Source organism: Neomonachus schauinslandi, chromosome 8 (assembly GCF_002201575.2).
Source record: "Neomonachus schauinslandi chromosome 8, ASM220157v2, whole genome shotgun sequence".
In the NCBI taxonomy this organism is placed as follows: domain Eukaryota; kingdom Metazoa; phylum Chordata; class Mammalia; order Carnivora; family Phocidae; genus Neomonachus; species Neomonachus schauinslandi.
The window spans coordinates 115,388,493-115,405,159 of record NC_058410.1 but is presented as its reverse complement, the minus strand read 5'-3'; the positions used below and the strand labels follow the sequence as shown (position 1 = coordinate 115,405,159).

General features: G+C 57.4%; 1 protein-coding gene across 2 annotated transcripts in view; it reads right to left on the bottom strand.

The window, feature by feature from the left end:
* The window catches only part of GRM4 (glutamate metabotropic receptor 4), a 105,143-nt gene that overhangs the window by 35,294 nt on the left and 53,182 nt on the right, over window positions 1-16,667 (bottom strand). For both annotated transcript variants that reach the window (XM_021684584.1, XM_021684585.1), the window contains exon 3: window positions 914-1,049. In XM_021684584.1, coding sequence (XP_021540259.1) covers window positions 914-1,049 — 136 coding nt within the window. The remainder of the gene's footprint in view (window positions 1-913; window positions 1,050-16,667) is intronic.

The following is a 16,667-nucleotide window of genomic DNA, read 5'->3' as shown; positions in this document are numbered from 1 at the left end:
GAGGCTCCCTGAGGCAGGACTGTGTCTCCCCTCAGACTAGGGCTCCCCGAGCTCAGAGCTTGTGTCTCTCCCCACCGAACAGGACAATGGCAGACGCCTGGCCCATCTTGGCTCTGACATCAGTCTGAGAGGTAGTAGCAGGGGAAGAGGCAGGAGGAAGGGAAATGGGTTAAGATGGGTGCTTTTCAGTGCACCCGAGCTTCTGACTCAGGGCCAGAAGCAGATGTGCAGAGAGCTGGACTGGCCCAGCATTTGCACTGCATGGTCCTGGCACCCAAAAGTCTACCTGTTTCCTCTGCACATGCAGAGACTGAGGCCCAGGGAGGGGACGACACTGCCCACCGTGAGTGTGTACCCAAGCCGGGACTGGACCCACAGCCCAGGCCTCTTCCCACTACTCCAAGCTTTGCCAAAGAGGGGAGCCAGGGGCTGACAGGGGCTCTGCATGCCCTGGGCACCTGCTGCGTGCTGGACTCGGCTCGAAGCCCTTTATGCACGTTCCTGCATTCAGTTCTCAAATAACACTATCAGGCAGGCATCCTTAGGTGCCCCCACCTTTTTTTGAAGCAGAAAAGAGGCACAGAGAGGTTGAGAAACTTGCCTCAGGTCACACAGCTAGGAGGAGGGAGAGCAGGATTAGAACCTAGGTGCTTTGGCTGAAAGCCCAGGGCCTTAGCTCCACTGTTAAAGTACCTGCTTACCATCCCCAGTTGGTAGAATGGATGCAGGAAACGAGGAGGTGGGGGAAGGGGTGCCCATTAGCAGCAGCCTATGCCCCAACCTGAGGGGTCTCCCACCCCACCTCTCTGGATCCTACAGTGGGGTCGGGCTTGTCTAGGAAGGTCTCCAGCAGGATCTGGAGCTCTCCCCATGACCGGCTCCCAATCCCCGCCCAGCTGCGGCCTGATCTCACCTGATGTCATCCTCATTGGCAAAGATGATGACCGCCCTGGCGTTTGAGGTCTCCAGGAGGCGCCGGATGATCTTGTCAAACTCCCCGGGCTTAGGTTCCCGCGGTATCTTCACCGACTGAGCGATGCACACCCCCCCTGTGGGAAGGGGCACCAGTCAGCCCCGGGGGAAGCCGGGCAGCGCCAGTCTCTCCCCGTCTCACCCCACGCCCCCCAACACACACTCCCTCCAGGAGACGGAGGCCAGGGGCTGTTCACGGCCCCCCAGCCAGACTCCTAGCTCCCACGTCCTTATCTCCAGGCCCAGGCTGGAGAACAGCCACGGTACAACTCAGGATTCCACCACTCACCAGCTGGATGACCCTGGGCATGTCACTTCAGTTCTCTGTGCCTCAGTACCCCCCTATATAAAACAGAGGCTTCCAGCAAGAGGCAATACAGCATCCTGTTTAGGAGCTAGATGGCCTGCGTTTAAATCTCAGCTCTGCTACTTACTGCTGTGTGACCTCAGGGTGGTTACTGAGCCTCTCTGTGCCTCAGATACATCATCTATAAAGTGAAGATACTACTTACTTCACAGGGTTGTTACAAAGCTAAGCGAGTTAGTGCACATAAATACAAGAATATCTGGCACACAGGGAGTACTTAGTAAATGATGGTTATTTTCATTGAAACCACCTCATAAAGTTTTTTTTGGAGGAGTAAATCTGAGAAGAGAGCAAGTTGCCCACCCTGGGCTATCAGCACACCATGCATCCACATCCACACGCACCTCCCAGGGCTCTTGTCCCTGGATCACGTGCTCATCAACAGGCCCCTTGACAAGAGCACTGCACACAGCTGCTGACTCACACCCGTCCATCCCAGGCCCATCGCTCCAGGTCGTCCTAGGCTCTCCTTTCCAAGGTCTTCAGTAGGTGGGGCTCCCCAGCTCCCACAGCGTGCCTTGACGCCTCTACCCCCAGTCCCAGTTCAAGAGCCCCCAGGAAAACCATTCTAACGGAGTGCTCCAGGTGGGGTGACCAGAGGAGTTCTGAAGGGGTCGGGGGGTCTTTGGGAGCCCTCCCGTCTCTCCTCCTCTGGCCCACTGCCACCTAGCTGGCTCCTGGAGGAGGGGCCAGGGGCCAGGGCCTGACTATCTCTTGAGCTCATTCCCCTACAAGAAGCCCAGCCCCCAGGCCATTGGAAGCATCCAGAACTCAGAGTCAATACCTCGAGGGCCAGATTCACACCCAGGCTGTGGGGCTCACAGAAACCCTGGGAGCACCTTAGACTTCACCCAGCCAGTTCCTAGCCTTAGGCATGCGTCCAGTGCAGGCGGGGGACAAGTGTCCTCCGTGCACTGAAATCCCAGCTGACCTCCTGGTACGAAAGCACTTGAGGAGTACTGTTGCTGTTATCAACAGCCCTGGACTGACGAGGACCCTAGAGAGGAGAAGTAGCTTGCCCAAAGCCACACAGTCCCCTGCCCCTACTGCGATACAGAGCAGGGAGCCTCCCTGGATTAAGAACCCCAGCGCCCCAGGTGGCAGAGTCAGGGCTCAGCTGATAGAAAAGCATGGGGGATTATTCTTAATGAAGCCGATCCTTTATCTAAGACTGTCAGTCTCCTCCGGGTCCTACTCAAAGGTCTCAGCCCAGCTCCACCCCAAACACGATCCCTCGGGGACCCAGCAATGCCTCAAACCATCTACCTCGGTTGGGTACCTGGCTGCTACCCGTGGGCCTCCAAATGGTCTCTTGGCACATGCTGGGGCCACCTGACGCTCCTGCACAGACTCCATGCCCCTCTGTGGGAGGCCCACCCACCAGCCCCACCAGGAGAAATGCCAACACCCAGCCCCACTCAAGAAGGAGGCTCTACCTTTGGGCAGGGAGGTGGCAACCAGGGAAGGCTGCCCAAAGGCGGTGACCCTGAGCTGAGTCTGAGGGAGGAGGCATACACAGCCAGATAGGGGGCATTCTGGGGAGAAACAAGGTACACCCACTAGAAGGGGGACTGTTCTATGCCGGGCACCTGCCAGGCGTGGGGCCAAATGACACACACGCACTCACATCCCTGTCCCCAGGAAGTGGACCCTCTGGTTCTCCACGGCTGGCAAAGCAGCCATGGTCCTCTGCCCCTGCCCCTGACTAGAACCCACCTCCCTTACTTTCTGCCTCTTGCAGGCTGGCCAAGCTCCTTGGCTCTCTCCTAAGGCACCAAAGAAGTCCCAAGCACTAGAGAAGACCAGGGCCACCAGAAGATCCCGGGGAAGGGAGAGAAGGAGGCAGGGTCCTTGGGCAGGACTGGTCTCTCCAGACGCGGGTCCCACAGAGAGAGCCAAGGGGAGCCCTTCTGTTGCCCACAGCGCTGGCCTTGCCCTAATGGCGGCTGGGCAGACGCTCAGCTTCTGGCTAAACCCTCCATATGGTTCCTTTCCAGTTAGAAAGTGGGCCAATTGTGACATTTCCCCCCCATCTGGAGAGACAGATGGACAAGGGGAAGCGGCTGGACCGGAGGGGGCGGTGCGGTGAGGATGAGCCACCTGGCTCCAGGAGGGAAGAGGGGGGCCAGGGGCAGAAGGGAGGGAAGCAGGGAATGGGAGTTAATTGTCCTCCAACGGGAAGAAACTTGCAGATCAGGTTTTATTTCTGGGCCATGCCCCCCTAGGAGGATCCGCGGGGGTGGTCCCGCCCCCCCCCAGCCCCACCGACAGCCCCAGGCATATCTTGCACGTTTCTTTTCTCTGGGGGGAAGAAGAATTAAATGACCACAGCTCCGTCAGCTAGAATGTGAGTGAGCCTCGAGGTACTTGAGACAGGAGTACGGTCTGAGCAGGATACTCTTACAACCACAAGAGGAGGAGGCGACTGGAGGGGAGTTTGGGGGGTTCGGCAGAGCTCGAAAATACCAGGGAACGGTTTAAGAAGCATCTACTGCGTGTTGAATATAACTGCAAATCTTACATGGATTCATTCAACTGGGGTGTCATCGGCACATCTCCAAGTTCTAGACGAAGAAACTGAGGCACAGAGAGGTTAAGGGGCTTCCCAAGGTCACACAGATAGCCAGGAGTAGGGTGGGGGTTTAAACACAGGCTGTCTGGCTCCCACAGCCACCCCCTCAGCCAGTCCATTGTGCCACGGCTCAGGCCACGTGGGGAAGGAGTTGGGGGACAAGGTCAAGGAAACACCTGCGGCCTGTAGACATGGGCACGTCTGGGCACATGGCCTGCTCTGGACGAAGTGCCCACTGCTGTCACTGCCCCGAGGTGAGAAACCAAGTACCCACAGGATCCCGGTGCACTGTGGCCCAAATGTCAGCCTGGCTGCTCAGGGACCCCAGAATAGGGATTAAGCGGCTGGCTCACCAGGGCCTCTGCTGGTGTAACACGAGCTCCCAGCAGCGAGTAGCACAGCCTCTACCTCAGCTGCCCTCCCGGCCCCCGCTGCAGCCAGAGGACCGGAGCAGCCCCCGAGGGCCCAGCATTTACTGAAGCAGCCCCTGCAAGCCTGGCAGGGAGTCCTCACACCTCCCGGGGCAGGGACTAATAGTCCCATCTTACAGATGAGGGCTGAGGCTCAGACGTGCTGGGTAGTCCCCCGGAGGTCACACAGCCCGTAGTGGGACTGCAATCGGGGTCTGTGTCCAGACCCTCTCTCAGGCAGAGAAAGAAAAGGCCTGGGTCACTGGGTCTCTGCGGACCCCTACTTCCTGCAGCCCCTCCCCCCACAAAAGACCCCAATCACACACCAAGCCCGCCAGCCCTCTTGCCCGCCATCCCAGCCGCTGCAGATCCATCACCATCACCGTGGGGGCCGTGGCTAACACCCGCCTGGGATTCCTTCTTCAAACCTCTCTAGCAGGGAGGGCGCCCTTCTCTGCACCCCTACTCCTTTCCCCCGGTGGCCTCTCTCTTTGGATAAAATACGGACAGTAAACAGAATTGAATTAAACCTAAGGAACAAGGAACAAGCCCACTCCCTATCTCCGCTCAGAAGCTAGAACCTTCTACCTCTCTCAGACTCCAGGCACAGGTCATAAGAAGGCAAGGGGCATGGAGGAGTCTGGGGTCCCCCGAAGCCCCCCTTAGCAAGCCCCTCACTCCACACCCCAACCTCCCAGCCCCCCAGCAAGCACCCAGCTGCCAGCTGCAAGCTCTGCTGTCCACCAGGTCAGTGCGTCCACTCGCAGGACCATGGGCACGAAGCCACAGCCACTTGCCAAGCACATCTGAACACATGGAGGCGTAGGGACCTCAGAGATCTCCGGGCCCAAGCTGGGCAGGGAGCGAGGAGAAGGAGGCCGGACAGGAGCCACCCTTTGCCCAGGGGCACGCGGCAGCTGGGGCAGAGCCCACCTCCAGCTGAGGCTCTCACCCCGGCACCAGGGGGTTTCAAATCCAGGCCAGCGCTCTGTGGCTTCTGGCCTGTGTTGTCACAGCGCCAACTGAACAAGCAGTGAATGCTGGGGCGTCCCCTCAACTCCCTGGGCCCCACCTCCAACGCCCTCCCTCCCCCAGCCCTGCAGTGAGGGCCCAGCCCGCCCTCTCTCCACACCTTCCCCTCCCACTGGTCAAAACAGACGAGGATGATCCCAACCCTCAAGGCCCTGCTGCTGATCCCGGAAAGCTGGACCATTCAGTGGGGGAGGGTCCACCGAACCCTTTGGAGACCACGTGGAGACATGTAGTAAAGTGGAGTGTGGAGGCACGCCCCCTGTGGGGGCGCAGAACCCGCACGTGGGCCCCAGGAGCCCCAGGCAGGCGGACACCACAGCACTGTTTGAAACAGCAAACACACGGAAATGACCTAAATATTTTACAACAGAAGAACGGATAAACTGTGGTGTTTGTACAATGGAAAGAAAACAGCTCTCATGTTTTGGCACAATAAAAATCCTGAGAACCGGAAGTTGATCAAAAAGGCAAATCGCAAAGTGATCTGTCCTGTTTATGAGAAACTTAAAGACCACATGTAATAAGCCTTAGCATATACAGAGATACACATCCATATGAGCAAAAGCCATGTGAAGGCAGGAGCTCCTGTCCGTTGCATTGGTTGCAACCTCCCCAGTGCCTAGAACAGTGCTGGGCACATAGTAGGTGCTCAATAAATGCATGCTGAATGACTAAGCAAGGGCAAGAAGGGAACCCACCACCTTCAGGGTCGTGGTCACCTCAAGGGAGGGAAGCAAAATAATGAGACCGAGAAGGTCTCCACAGGGCAAGGGGGACGGGAGAGGGGGGAGTTGTCTTCTAGACAATCCGCACTTTCTTTCTTTAAATAATAGTCAGAAGCAAATATGGCAAAATGTCAATGCTTAGTGAACGTGGACCCCAGAACCCAAACCAGACAAAACTCCTGTCACACACAAGCCGCAATGACGGTGTTCTAGGCCTCACGTGGGCTGCCTGATGGAGAACACCGGGACACAGCCCAGCCTCCATTTTTCGTCTGTGAAATGGAGCCCCTCAGCCACTCCCAGCCCAGTGGCATCCACAGTGCGCTGGAGGGGAGGAGAATGGGGTGCCCGCCAGCCTTCTGGCTCCTGAAATCCTATCTTCCCCTCCAGGCACCTGCCCTGACTTGAATGTGGCATAGAGACCCCACTAGCGAAACTTGATCCTGGTTTCCTGTTGTATTCTGTGGTCTCTGAGCCCTTTCCATTTGCGGTCTGATGACCCTTCCGGGTGTTCTTCAGGTCCAGTCGATGTACCTGTGTCAGCGCCTGCCCCCCACTGCACTCCCCAAGGGCAAGGCCGGGTCTGTGCGTTGGTGTGTTCATTCATTCAGGCATTTATTCATGCATTCCCATTCAAAAAGTGCCTTGCTCGGTTCCTGGCACAATCAGATGCTGAGAAATGATAGCAAGGAAGATCCCTCCCTTGGAGCTCACGGTCTAGTTGGGAAAAGCAAGACCAGAAAAGAGAGCGATCGGCCGAGGAGGAGTGCAAGGGGACAGCCCTCCTGGCTGGCAGGAGCACACAGTGGCAGGGGACGGCCCCCTGGGTGCGGGGCCCACTGCCTGCTTCTCCACGCTTCACCACACTTTGGCCAACACACCCCGCCTACGTGCTCCCACTGCTTTCCCTTCATGCAGTCAACAAATGTTTACTGAGCTCATTAGGTGCCTGGTAAGTTCCAGATGCTAGGACACAGCTGGGAGGAAGCCAGAGCCCCTACCCTCAGACAGCCTACTCGCAGTGGCAGAAAACCTCTTGGAGGCGGAGGAGGAAACCAGCAGGGTGAACTGAGGGTGGGAGGTGGGGGCGGCATCCCCTCGGCCCACTCTGGTGTGTCCTGGAGGACAGGGGGCTCAGGCCAGGCCGTGCAGTTCAGGAGGCAGAGGCCACTTTGGACTCTGCTCTGACTTTTCCCTAGGAGCTGCTGCCTTGCCTGCGAGCCAGGAATTGAAAACACTCTGGACCTGTAAATCCCACCCTCAAGTGAGAGCTCGCTGCTGAAATGACCTCGTTTTTCTGTCCACCGCTGCCCGGGATTGTGTGTGCCTGGCTCCCTCCATCAGCACGGACGATCCGGGGAGCTTGTCTGAGGACGGGGACGGGCAGAAACCAGCAGGGCAGGCACGAAGGGGCGCTGCGTTAAGGGACACCCAGGGGGAGTCAGTCAGCCAGACTTCCCACCTGGAGGGGTCTCCCTAATGCCCCAGGGGACTCGGGTTTGCACACACTATACCTGCGCCCAGCTTCCTCCTCCTCTCCACACCTCCCTGCCCCCCCACCAGATGGCTCTCCCCACTCCACCTGTCTAAATACGCCTTCCCCACCATCCTGCCATCCCCCCAAGCAATCCCCAGATCCCCTGCCTTCACAGCACCCCCCCTTGTGGGCTGTGCCCACCCTGGCAGCCAGGGCAGGCAGAGAGAAAAGGCCTCCCACCAGAGCAGCCTGCTTTCAGCCAAGACCACCCCCACGGTGGGGGCAGTCAGGGACCTGGGCTCTCTGGTTCCTCCCCAGGGGACTCACCCTCCCGGCTTGGACATCTGTGTCCTCATCCTATTCTCATTCACTCACCAGGAGACCTACCCTTGCCAGGCCCTGAGGAAGGAGCTAAGCGGCTAGCACGCAGGCAGTGGGGTGGGCCCCATGAGGCAGAGTGGCCAGGACAGGGCGCTGCACCCATGGCTCCCCAGGGGGACACCACAGCCACGCGGTCTCTCTCCAGCACCCAGGGCCCCGGGATCACACTCTACAACCCGGGTGCTGGGCTCCAGACCAGGGAGGAGAAATTTCCCTGCGGCTGAAGCGTGCAGGTGGCCCAGGAAGGCCTGTCCCCTCACAGGGCAGGCAAGCAGCCTCAGGAGGCCAGCACAGATGTGGGCTCCTCTCCGCTTTCTCTTTCTCGTTTCCTTGCTTTTTCTTTTGTTTGTCCTTTTAAATTTAAAAAGGGAGAAAAACAATGAAAAGACAAATCCTGGGAAATCAAGTGGAAAAATCTACATTATGGCAAAATGTGAAGGCAGCAAATTACAACATAGAGAGAAAGGTGGGGGGAGTTAGACAACCCAAGGGGGGCCCCCAGGCTCCCATAGGTTCCCAGCAGAGGGGGGGGTGGGGGGAAGGCTGGGAGTTACCCTGGACCATATGGCCACACACATGCATGAGTGCGCGTGCGCGCACACACATGCACACACACACACACACACGCATGGCCCTGCCCTTCTTTCCTTCTGTCCAAAAGCCAGGCCCTCTTCCCAAATCCGCTCTCAGGAAAGGGAGCTACTCAGAGGGGTCAGTGACTATTCCAGTGCTACTTTTGTTTTCAGGCAGCAGACCTTTGGCCTGAGGGGTTTTGAGGTCGGGAAGAGCCCAGGCTCTGAGAGAATGCCCCTGACCCGTGGCTGTTGCAGGCTGAGTAAGGCTGTGGGAGACAGTGAGGATGGGCCCAGACTCCAACCAGCTCTGGTTCCAGCTGGGTCTGGGGCTCCACAGCGGGCTCAAGGCCTCTGGGGTGGCGGGGCGGGGGGGAGGGCAGGGGGCAGCTCAGGCCTGGTTCATGGCCACTGTCCCTTTCTGCTCTTGCTCCCGGACCTACTCCCCACTATCTAGTGTCCACTCCAGCCTCCATCTGACACACAGCTCCCTGCCTACAACCCTCTGTGGCTCCGTGTGTGTGTGTGTGTGTGTGTGTGTGTGTGTGTGTGTGAGTGTGAGAGAAAGAGAGAGAGACAGAGACGGAGAGGGAGACAGAGACAGGGACTCGAGGTCTACAACATCCAGCCTTACCCGGCTCCCTATGAGAACCTGCCATCCGACCACATCCGCCGCCTCCACGGGCCTTTGCAGAGGCTGCTCCCCCAGCCGGGAGGGCCCCCACCTGGCGCTGCAGTGACCCTCTGCAGCCTTCCCTCACTGGGCCTTGGTTATCTCCTTAGTGTCTGCAACTCCACTCAGAGCCTCAAGGGGCCCAGCAATCATGCCGCACCTGCTCGAGAGACGGGCACTGATTCATCGTTGCTGCATGAATGAGCCACTGAGTACCCGACTGATGGGGGTGGAAGGGGCCAGAGCTGCTAGCACTGGTGTTGGGGCAGAGACTCTGTGGGAATCCAAGGTGGACACCTGCACCTGCTCAAACCCTTCCACCTCCTCTGGGAGCTTCCTTAGCCCTGCAACCCACCGTGACCTCCGCTCTGAGCCACCGCCTGGTCACACCGAGTGCCCAGACATCTGTATGCAAAGGCACTGGGTACCCACTTTGCGCCTGGCACCTACTTCATGCCAGGCTCTGGGCTACAAAGATAATCCATTCACAGCATCTGCCCTTGCAGGACGCACTCGTGAACTCCATGCACACGCAGGGGCTGGACATCACACACACCTGGACATCTCTCTCAGTCCTGCCTTGCCTTGAGATTTTGCTTCTCCACCTAGATGCAAATTCCTTGCTATGAGCGCTTTGGAAATGTATGTGCAAAAGAAGAACGAGTGAAGGGGCCCGTGGCTGGCTCAGTCGGTAGAGCACGCGACTCTTGATCTTGGGGTCGTGAGTTCAAGTCCCACATTGGGGGTAGAGTTTACTTAAAAAAAAAAAACAACAAAAAGAAGAAGTGAAGAAAAGTATAAGATAGCCATGCAAACTGGCAGGTCCTCAGAGTCTGAAGACAGCAGGGCCAGTTGGAGAAGGGCATGAAGTAGAATATTCACCCTCCCTGCTGTGGCCAGCATGACTCCAGCCCTAGGGAAGTGCTGGGCCCCCTGTGAGAGATTTGGCTGGAGCCAGGAAGACCCAGTACCAAGGGACTGGGAGGGGAAGACAGTCCCCCGGTTTCCCACCTGGAGGTGCCTCCCTATCGCGCTCCACCAAAGGTTTGTGCAAAGCATGAGTGTTACACCTGCGTTCAGCTCCCTCCGCCCCTCCATCCTGAGGCAGAGCATGCTGGCTCCATAGCTCACTCACCGTGTGACTTTGGACAAGTCACTTAGCCTCTCTGAGCATCAGACTTTCCAACTGCAACATGGGAAAGGACTTAAAGAAGCCACACGGGGTGGAGTTGGAGTGAGGGTCAAGTGTGGTGGAGTCTGTGAAGGCCTGGGTTTGCCTCCTGGAGCCAAGGCCTCTGCGGAACAGGTGAGGCGAGTAGGCGTAGGAGCTGCTCATGCAGGAGGGCAGGAGCCGGGAAGACAGAGACCTCCTCACCCAGCCCGGGCCAGGACCCAGCCCCAGTGAGGTATGCTCTGGGGACCAGGGGCACCATGCTAAACCAGGAACTGTCCCCAGAGATGGGGAGCGGGGCGGAACCCAGGGCCAAAGCGGGGAGGCCCAGGGATTGTCCAGAGCAGAACATGCACGTTTCTCTTCCTGAATAATCTCAGCACCTCCCACCACTCCCAGCCGCCCCCTCCCAACGCACACACATGCACACACGGCAACACACACCCTCACAGATCACATATCACAATCTCACACAACCTCAGGGCCACAGACCCTCACGAGGACACACACAGTCCCACCCATCACAGGCACAAACCGGATGACAACTGTGTGCAGCCTCGCGGCCACCAGGACACACACCTGGCCATACACGGGCGCCACTCACCCAATCCCACAGCCACGCAAGCTCCCACGGCGACCACACAGCCTCACGCGACCACTCGCCACACCTGGGCCCCCACAGCCACACGGCCACGAAGCTCTGCCTGCCGGCACACGAGTCGTGTGTCCACACGTCCTCGAAGCTGCCAGGCCAGCCGGACCACACCTCGGCACCATTCACACCTACCCTCTGCTACTGGTTCAGAGGGGGGCCTGGCTGGGGAGTGCCATTGGGGGGCGGTTAGTGACTGACGGCGGGGTCCAGCATCCCTGTCATCCAACAACCATTTACCGCGCAGCTTTGGTGGCCCCTCCAACTGAGGCAAATCCTGTCTTCCTGCTGAAACCCTCTCCCTCTGCCTCTACCCTGTGGAGAACAGGCCTGGCTCTGGGGGTGCAGGGGACACAGGCATCAAAGAGCTGTCCTGGTGTGACACCAGGAGAGGCTGAGTGTGGCCACAGCGGGGCCCATGTCTCACTTCAACCACCTACTTGCTTCGTGGTAAAAGCTCCTTTGCCCAACCTCTCCGAACGTCCATTTCTGCGTCTATAACACGCGATGACATTACCCCCACCCCAGACACGCAGGGCTGTTGTGAGGATTGAAGGGGTCACCCCGTGGACAGGCCGGGCCTCCGAGGGGATATCTGGGGGGAGAAGAGGGTGCAGGTTTGGGGGGACTCGTCAGGGCAGCCGTGGGGCTCAGTGCCTCTGAGCTGAGTGCTGCTGTCCCCCCCGCAGGAGGCCACTGGGCAGTGGCAGCGTTGTTCAGAGCTGCATTATTCATGGCGCTCAGCTCTGAGCAGAGGGAAATTTGCTGAGTGATCGACCTAATATCTTAACACAAACCCATTTAGGCAAAACACCCTTAAAGCGAGAAAGGCAGGGAAAAAAATAGAAAAGGAAGCAAAGAGGTTTCAAGACAGGTGGTGGTGAGAGGCTGGTTCCTACCCGTCTCCCCCCAGGGCTTCCTCTCCCCGGGAGGCCCCTGCCCCGACACAGCCCCCCAGGCCGCACCTTCCCTGACTCTCAGTGGCCAGGGCCGGCATCCTCTGATTGAAGGAATCCTACCCACTTCTCAGATTTGGCTCAGAGCAGGAAGAGTCTGCCCAAGGCTCACACAGCAAGTCAGGGGTCAGCCAGACCCAGGACTGCTGAGTGTTCGCTCAGAGTCCTCTGCCGAGCAGCCCCGCACAGAACAAGACCCCCAGCTCCAGTGACACCCCCTGCCTCCTCGGCCTCAAACTCCACATTCTACCACAGCAGGACCTCTTTCTCCAAGTGAACTTGGATGTTCCCACCCTCAGCCTCAGCCGGTCTCTCTGCCGGAAATACCCTTCCTGCTCCTCTACCCGCCCAACACCCGTAGGGGCTCCCTTTCTCCTCCTCTTCCCCCTGGAAACATGCCAGACCTCTGCCCCAGCCGGAACTCACCGTGTCCACTTAGGCTCGCCTCACACCCTCTCCACCAGCTCGCCCCTCCTCTGCCTGAGCTGGGCCCATTCGGTAACTCCCCTGCTTCAGGGCATGAGGCCTCCCAGCTCTGCCACTTCTTAGCTGGGTGACCTTGGACAAGTTACTTACCTCTCTGGGCCTTATGTCCCTGTACTAGAGTGTGAAGAATAAGGGAAAATACGAAAGGTGCTCTGAACGCTGCCAGGCGCACACGCACTCAGTAAGTGTTTGTATTGTAATATTATCGTTGGCTCCCCCCATCAGTCCATACGCCCCTTTAAGGGGAGACTGTGTCTTTCTCCTTTCTAACTCCCCTGTTTCCAGCAGAGTGCCAAGCACACAGTAGGTACTAACCAACAGTGGTTGAACAGAGCCTCATTTCCAGCAATGTTGTCTGCCTAGCCTCTTCACACCAGACCCCTTGAGAAGAGAAGCCAATGAGGGGCTGGTGGCGGGGACCCCTGTGTGGGGCAGAGGTGTGAAGAAGATGACCTCTGGCCAGCTCCACCCCCACAGCAGGGACGGAGGCTCAGCTGGGCAGGCAGGGGCCGGGGCGAGGGGCTGGCTGCCGGGCCTGCGGTCTGGCCAGGGACGAACAGGCGGCTGCAGGCCGGAATAAAATATTTAGGAGCCCACATCCCCAGGAAGTGGAAACTGACAAGCAAAATGAAATGTTGAGATGTAATTACCCAGGCAGGCCAAGCATGTCTCCCCGCCGGCGGCGGGCTCCGCACCCCCCCACCTGCTACAAGCAGGCACTGGGTAATGAAGTCCTCCCGGACCCTCTCCCACACCAGTCCTCTCCCCCTCCTCTTCAGGCCAGGCCAGCAGGAGGGGTGGCAGAACAGCAGGACACGCAGCAAACTGGGGGGCCTTCCCAGCCCTGGCATTGATCTACCCCTGCAATCCCTTCACCCCACTGGACCTCAGCTTCCTCAGCCAGAAAATGGGGCTGCTGAGCCACGCCTGGGAGGGAGGACCCAGACGGTGAATGTGTACGTGCTCCATTAACTGGCTTCAGCAGAGGACAGCGGAAGGACAGCATTGAGGACAGCAGCGGACACCGGCCTGACCCAGCGTGCCATGAGAGGCTCTCTTGAGGTGCTGGGCTGCCCGGGACTCAGGTTAGTAGAGGCTGATGGACAAAGGTCTAGGGCTGAGGGCCCAGTGTGGGCCCTGAGCTGCAGTGCCCACCTCACCCCAAAAAACTTCCCCAGGCTCTCCCAACACTGTTAGTCCACATCTCGGAGCAGAGAGACAGGGACTCAGACAGGGGCTCCAGGCCTAGATCCTGGGAACAGCCTTGAGTGGGTCTCAGGGGAGCATCCAGGAGCAGGGGAGCTGGGAAAGGGATGCTCAGCTGACCCTCATCCCGCATAGCAGAGCTGAGGGAGGGAGTGCTCCTTTTTGATTGAAACCAGGGCGCAGAGAGGGGCCGTGATTCGCCTAAGACAGTCCTCACCCACACCGCCCTGGCCCCTCCCCAGGCTGGCACAGTGCTCCTGGGCAGGTCCAGCCTCACCTGGAAGCAGCCAGCTGACCCCTCAGCCATAACCCATTGTGCACCCCCACTCCTGTAAACACCATCTTACCAGACCAGAGCCCCACACCCACACACAAACCTCAGCCTGCCCAGCCCGGCCCACTACCTCCCCACCCAAACTCCAATCCCATTCCACTACTCCCCTGCCTCAGTGGCTCTCACCTCCCTCAAGGCAAAGTCCAAACTCCTCAGCCCAGTCCCGCCTGAGGCCCTGCACCCTCATCACCCATCTCTCCCCACCTCTAACAGCACCTACAGTTTCCAACACACACCAAGGTGCCCCTCTCTTCCTCCCTTTGCTCAGTCTCTTTTCTCTCTGCCTTTGTGCCCAATTCCCCTTCCCAAACTCCTCCTTCCTCAAGTCAGCCCCTGTCCATTCTTGAGGATTCAGTGCATGGCCCACTCCTCCAGGAAGCCTTCATGGGTATCCCTAGGCTTCTTCTTCCTTGGGCACCCTTAGCAATCCCAACATCTCCATCACTGAGCTTAGCACAGTGAATGAAATTTATGGGAGATGGCCGCTGCCGGGCTCAGAGCATTCACTGATTAGCAACCACTTACTAAGCACCAGGTGCTGTCCTAGACACTGTGGGTACAACTATGAATAGGACAACCCAGAATCCTGCCCTCATGGAGCTGATAGCCATTTATGAAGTAGACAACAGATGTTGAGGAACGACCTAATTAATTAATTAATTAAGAGTTGGCCTACTGTCCAGAAAGTCTCTTGGCTCCATCTTCAGCTCCTGTCTCCCTGCTTTCCTCTTCTGTCATCCCCCACCCCATCCTGTCTCTTCTCTCTCTCTCTCTCTCTCACACACACAAATACACGCACACTCCCCCATTATTCCACAGCCCCTTATGTTCGTGCAGTGCTCACATGTTCTCTCATTAATTCCTCCCAATCAGCCCATGGCTTAAGTGACCATTTTACAGATAAGGACCCACAAGCCAGAGCCTTGTCTTGGCTGCCTCCACTTTCCTTTTCTCCGGCTTATCTTCCCCTTCTCCTCCACCTTTCCATTTTCCTTTCCAGGACCCAGCGCCAGTGAGGTATGCTCTGGGGACCAGGGGCACCATGCTAAACCAGGAACTGTCCCCAGAGATGGGGAGCTGGGCGGAACCCAGGGCCAAAGTGGGGAGGCCCAGGGATTGTCCACAGCAGAACATGCACATTTCTCTTCCTGAATAATGTTATAGTTATATTTTTCTCCCACCTTCTGGGGTGACTGGCAAGTTGCCTCCTCTCTCTGGGCCCATTTCCCTATCTATAAAATGAGGCAAGCAAGGCAGGCTCTGGGAGATGGTAAATGGGGCCCGTGCTTCCCTCTCCCCTACCCCCCTCGGCAGCCGGAACTGTGTCCCTCTCCATCTTCATTCTCCTCCCTCCCTCCCCTCTCCTCTTGCTTGTCACTTTGTCCTGCTTCCTCCCCCAATCCCAAAGCCTCCCTTGGGTCCCAAAATGTCTGTAAAATGGTCATTAGCTTTCCTTCTGGCTCATTAAAAATGAGAATTTGCATAGAATATCCATATGATCATTCTGTCTACAGCAAAATGGGACGTGGATATAAGGCATCATGCAAGTCAGGAAGAAAGGGGAGGACAGTCACAATGGGAGGGGGGAGAACCCCAATCAGGAAGAGGCCAAGTGCTCACCACTGGGGTCTCAGGCCTCAAAATCAGCCCCCCTCGGGCCCTTTCTTGGCCTTTTTGATGGCTAATTCACCTGTTTTTGTCATTCTTACAATAGCCAGCCAAGTAGGGACTGCAATTATCCCCATTTTACAGGTGGATAAACTGAGAGGCAAAGAGGAAGAGTGGCTGTCCAAAGACACACAGCAAGTCTGTGGCACTCCTGGGGGGGCAGCACTCTCTGCCATGGGCCAGGCTCCCCCAACCCACGTAGGCCTGCTGGTCTCCCAGGAAGGCTGCCCCTCCTCACTCTCAGAAGGAAGATGTCAGGAAGAGCCACACCAGTCATGCAGTTCTCCCACCCAGAACACCCTCCTGCTCCTCTGGGACAGGGCCACCTGTCCTTCAACTCTCCTCCCGTCACCCCTCCTCGAGGAAGCCCCCCCTCCCCAAAACAACTGTTTAGCCAGATGCAGAGATTTCTGGAGACAAAAGTGTCCAAACCTCTTCTCCCAGCTATAAACAGCTGGCCCTTGAACAACACGGGTTTGAACTGTGCAGGTCCACTTGTATGTGGATTTTTCTTGATACAGTACAGTGCTATAAATGTATTTTCTCTTCCTTAGGATTTTCTGGATAACATTTTCTTTTTTCTAGCTTGCTTTATTGGAATAGCACGGTATACAACTATAACATACAAAATACATGTTAATCAACTGTTTACGTTTTCAGTGAAGTTTCCAGTCAACAAGAGGCTATTAATAGTTAAGCTTTGAGGGAGTCAAAACTTATACGCAGATGTTCAACTGCGCAGGGTTGGCACCCCTAACCCTTGTGCTGTGCAAGGATCACCTGTAATTACATTTAGACCTGCCTCATCCCAAAAAGAATTCGCAGCAGTGCCCAGAAATAAATATACTTGGCAAAAAATTTGATAACAGAATCGAGGGAAAGGAACCTGCACCTTACAGATGAGGCCTTGCTCAGCAGCCACAGACTGGCAGAGAACTGGCAGTCTGTTGGGACCAGAGCCAACCTGGACGTCCCCAAATGTCCGGCCTTGGGGGGGGGGGGGGGGGGGGGGG